This window comes from Spermophilus citellus (genome assembly GCF_964194105.1).
Source record: "Spermophilus citellus genome assembly, chromosome: 3".
Classification (NCBI taxonomy): Eukaryota; Metazoa; Chordata; class Mammalia; order Rodentia; family Sciuridae; genus Spermophilus; species Spermophilus citellus.
This window is the reverse complement of record NC_138184.1, coordinates 7,365,095-7,369,953: the sequence shown is the minus strand read 5'-3', so window position 1 is coordinate 7,369,953 and position 4,859 is coordinate 7,365,095. Positions and strand designations below refer to the sequence as shown.

The window sequence follows — 4,859 nt, the reverse complement described above, 5'->3', positions numbered from 1 at the left end:
GATAGCAACAAGGAAAGAGTGTGCAATTCTGGGTGTCACAAGACTGAGACCTGTGTTGAGGGAATGTGGATCTCCAATGTGGGCAGCTTCCTAGTGAATACCTGAATCCAAATGCATGCAGAGTGAGTGGAGCTTGCTGATGATTTTCCTATTTTTTTTCTTACACTCTTTGCTTTTCACAAGGTGTCCAAGCAACACAAAAGCACAAAATTTAACTCACATATCAGAATTCTATCTAATGGAACTCTCAGAGGATCCAGACTTGCAGCCCATCCTCTTTGGACTGTTCCTGTCCATGTACCTGGTCACAGTGCTTGGGAACCTGCTCATCATCCTGGCGGTCAGCTCTGACTCCCACCTCCACACACCCATGTACTTCTTCCTCTCCAACCTGTCCTTGGCTGACATTGTTTTCATCTCCACCACGGTCCCCGAGATGCTGGTGAACATCCTAACTTCCAGCAGAACCATATCCTACATGGGCTGCCTGACACAGATGTCTATTTTTACCATTTTTGAATGTATGGATTATATGCTTCTGAGTGTGATGGCCTATGATCGGTTTGTAGCCATCTGTCACCCCCTGCACTATTTGGTCATGATGAACCCTCATGTCTGTGGCTTCTTAATTTTGGTGTCCTTTCTATTAAGCCTTTTAGAATCACTGTTACACAATTCGATGATCTTAAAAATTACCAACTTTAAGAGTGTGGAAATTTTCAGTTTCTTTTGGGACCCTTCTCAACTTCTGAATCTCTCCTGTTCCAACACCTTTTCTAATAACATTGTCAAATATTCTCTGGGAGCCATCTATGGCCTTTTCCCCATCTCAGGGATCTTTTTCTCTTACTATAAAATTGTTTCCTCCATTCTCAGGATCCCATCCTCATGGGGGAGGTACAAAACCTTCTCTACCTGTGGCTCTCACCTGGCAGTTGTTGGCTTATTTATAGGGACAGACTTTGGAATGTACCTTGGTTTAGCTGCATCACATTCTCCCAGGAAGGGTGCAGTGTCCTCCATGATGTACACTGTGGTCACCCCCATGCTGAACCCCTTCATCTACAGCCTGAGGAACAGGGAAATCAAAGGTGCCCTGAGGAGGCTGCCCAGCAGGATGGTCTAAATCTCAGACCCTGTGGTGTCCAGTTGCAATGTGTGTTGGAAAATTTATTATAACTAATTATCAAGTTGGGTTAATCTGCCTCTTCAGGAACATTGATGGGTTTAATACCACGCATGATGTAAGTGCAATGCCTGCAGCCAATGATGGGGAGGAATGTTTGGGAGTTCTTCATATTTGGAACAAAGGATCACTTTGAAATAATGAAAGACTTTTGAGATGGTGATGATGAATATTTCTAAAAAACATCTATGTGATCAATGATGCTTATCATAATAGTTGAGAATGGTTAAAAGGAATTTTTTAAACTTCAAATTACTGCAAAAATAGTAATATAAAGCTAAAAATTTTTTTAAAGAATTGAAAAAGTTATAGTAGATAAGAGCCTCTTCCTTATTAGAGATAAACTAATAAACATTGGTACATCTTTATTTTCTGCTCCTCTTCTCCATCATTAATATTAGGAAGCTCTTAAGAGTTGCTGTTATGCTTCAGCTACTTGGTAAACTGGGAACCTTATGCACTGAGCCACCAAAGTTACACAGTAGTCAACAACCGCCTGTGCCTCCAGCCCCTCACCTTGAGGACCCCAGTGCACTGGGCGCCATTATGCATCTCTTCCTGCGGTGGATGTCAGCATCAGGAAGCACCTATCTAAGCGTGTGTTGATACCTGGAGGCTAAAGTCAGGGCCACTGGGCACCAGGAAAGTGGGGGCTTTGTAGCTGTCCTTCTCAGTTCTAAGTCAGCAGAGCCCAAGTGTGAATCAGTAGCTGCTGTGGAAAAGAAAGGTGGAGGAAGGACATTGCATAGCATTATTTCTTCACCATCAGGAGGAGCATGCACTTTGTCTACCCAGATGGGAGAACGTGGTGCAGATTGTCAGGGATGGTACAGTGAGTTCATATGCTTTGTTGTGATAGGCACAGCAGAAGGCTCATGGAAAGTCCTCTTAACTGCTACTTGACTCTTCCTGCCACACACTGTCATCCACAAGTGGAGAAAAGGCATCCCTTTAAACTGTGTCCTCATCACTCCAGATGGTCTGTGAAGGTGATGATGAGGATGGGAATGAAGAAGAGGATGCTCTTTTGTTTGGGATTCTGAATGCCAGGTGCTAAGCTATGTAATATTTGTAGATTGTTTGAATTCACCTGCAAAGTCTTCGCATGGCATAAGTATCAAACAATTTTATTTTACAGAACAGAAATGAGCACAGGTGTTCATGTAACTTGGGATAAGTATTCAGATTTGATAACTGCAGCCATATTTTAAATGCTGTGTGGATTTGAGGCACATGGCATTTGGGCAAGCCATTGCTGACAGGTTGACCCCTCCACAAAACAATCATGTGTTTCAGTTTCCTGTCACACCAGGATGGAACCAATTTTCTTATTAACTGCCTTTGGGATTTCTGGTAGATTCCAGCACAAAGCAGTCAGGGGAAGAAGTTGCATCATTTCTGCAAGAATGACTGAGACAAAACAAAAGTCTGGTGGGCACAAGTAATCCAGAACATCCCCCTGTGTCCCCAATTCCAGGATGCACCTTCAGTTGCCACATCTGCCTGTATATTTATAATTAACCCTCTCCATCAAATAGGAGCAAAGTAGGTCTGAATTTCATAACTACTCAGGAACTTTAAAGGGTTAAGAATGTACCAGAGATGTTTCTCTAACTAAGACCTCTTTATTTGGCTGAAAACTTTCTGATTGTTGGAAAACACTGAAAAAGATGAGTGCATCAGACCCAGAGATTCGCAATTTAATCTTGGCTGCTGTTGGCTGGACTCAACCTTACTTGAGCAAAATGCAGGTGCTAGTGTTTATGATACTTAGCAATGTCCTCCAAGATGAAATCTAGTTGATACAATGTCATTGAGCCCAGATTAAACAAAATTGTTTCTTCCTGTGTGATTCGTATCTAATCAATTAACAACATATGGGCAAAGAAAATTATTTATTATAAATATGGAAATGACAATCTGTATTATTCAAATGAAGTATCCTGTGACCTGTTACTATTTTCATATTTCTGTAATGGTACAGCCTCTTATTCCCCTTTCATATGTATATGCTGTATGTTGGGTGATAAATGATCTCTCTCTCATTTCTGATTTCCCAGAGCCTCTACCATGATAGGCACAGAGAGAGAAAAATTAAAACTATGTTGTTAAACACTGAATAGACCTTGGCTACATTTACAGGTCTTGGCCATGCTCAAGCAGGGTCTCAACACAGTGATATTCTCTTGTCTGTACCTTCAATCTACTAAAAAATGTCCCTAAGAGCAGGAGACGATATTGAGCAGCTCTTGTTTGTGTCAGTGGCATAGACACAGAAGCCCTATACTTCCTCTCAACAGCATCTGCTGTTGAGAGGAAGTAACAGGAGGAGGGGAATGTGGGGGTGGGAAGGATGGAGGAATGATATGGACATTATTACCCTATGAATGATTGCATGAGTTGTGTGATTCTGCATCATGTACAGCCAGAGAAATGAGAAGTTGTGCTCCATTTGTGTACAATGAATTAATTGAAATGCATTTTGCTTTTATGTAGAACCAGTTAGAACAAATTTAAAATAAAGAAAAAAAAAGAAGTGTTTAAAAAACCTAAAATTAAAGAAGTAATTGATTATACAAGGTTCTTCCTAATTACAGCTAGGGTCCAAATCTTAAGTGGATCTTTATTTTCTCTTCTTCATCTTTCTGCATTAATGTTGGGAAGTCCTTAGAGATGGGCAATTCATGGACCAATTAGCCTAATTATGAGCTCTGTTCATTGAGCTTCCAAGGTCCTATATTAATCCACAGTCAGTCTGTGCCTGGAGCCCTTTCACTGATAGTTCTTGTCCAGTGAGCTTCCTGGCTGCGTCCCCTGCTGTGTTTTAGCATAAGGAAGCTCCCAGCTGACAGCATATTCCTGGGAATGCTGGGCACAGAGTCTGAGCCTTTGTTGGGCACCAGATATCGGTGGGTCTTGGCATGTGCAGTCCTTATCATTACCCAGCAGAGAAGCAGCATAACCTTGTAAGTGAACTGAGAGCCTTGGAATTGCAAGTGTTGCTTCTTTATCAGAAGAACAAACATCAAAGTTGGAGTTCCCAGATGGGGGGATTTCAGGAGATCAAGTTTCATGTATGGTATTTGTGAATTATTTAAAATACTTTAGCTGGGCTGTCATATATCTTATTTAAAATGTGCTCTCCATCCATGCTCTTTTTATTTCCTATAAAAAAATGGTCCTTCAACTATGTTTCCTAAGCTCTAGGAAAGAATTGCAGTGGTCTTGATAAGGATGATGAAGGGATGACAGAAGCCAGAGCATCATAAACAGACACACAGGGCTTCCCAGGCTCAGGGGCTGAGGAACAGATTTTGTGTTATCTGTTTCACTTCTTGTGTGTCCTACTCTGATAATGCATGCCTCATTTATTATTCTTTTACAGTAAAAAGAACTTTATAATTATGCAACTTGTTCTTATTTGCTAGGAGACAGCAGCCTGTTTCATTGGGCTGTCTGACCATGAACACAGGGCATCAAGGGAGAATCCTGGCAGGCTGTCCCATCCGTAAGATGGGACAGCCTGTCCTGAAGAAAGAGAGCCTTGCCCATGGTGCATGGAGTCTTCAAGGACAGCATATTACTACTTGGGGTGATGCTTCATTTTCCTGATACATATCAGGATTGAGAAGATGTAGGTGATATTGTCTGCTCTTATAGGGACACAAATATA

General features: G+C 41.5%; 1 protein-coding gene across 1 annotated transcript; it reads left to right on the top strand.

The window, feature by feature from the left end:
• Nucleotides 1-214: 214 nt before the first annotated feature.
• Nucleotides 215-1,126, top strand: LOC308645967 (olfactory receptor 7E24-like; the record flags this gene model as incomplete). The annotated part of the gene is made up of 1 exon (XM_081288416.1): nucleotides 215-1,126. The coding sequence occupies exon 1, from the start codon at nucleotides 239-241 to the stop codon at nucleotides 1,124-1,126; it is 888 nt and encodes a 295-aa protein (XP_081144542.1). The 5' UTR covers nucleotides 215-238.
• Nucleotides 1,127-4,859: the final 3,733 nt, after the last annotated feature.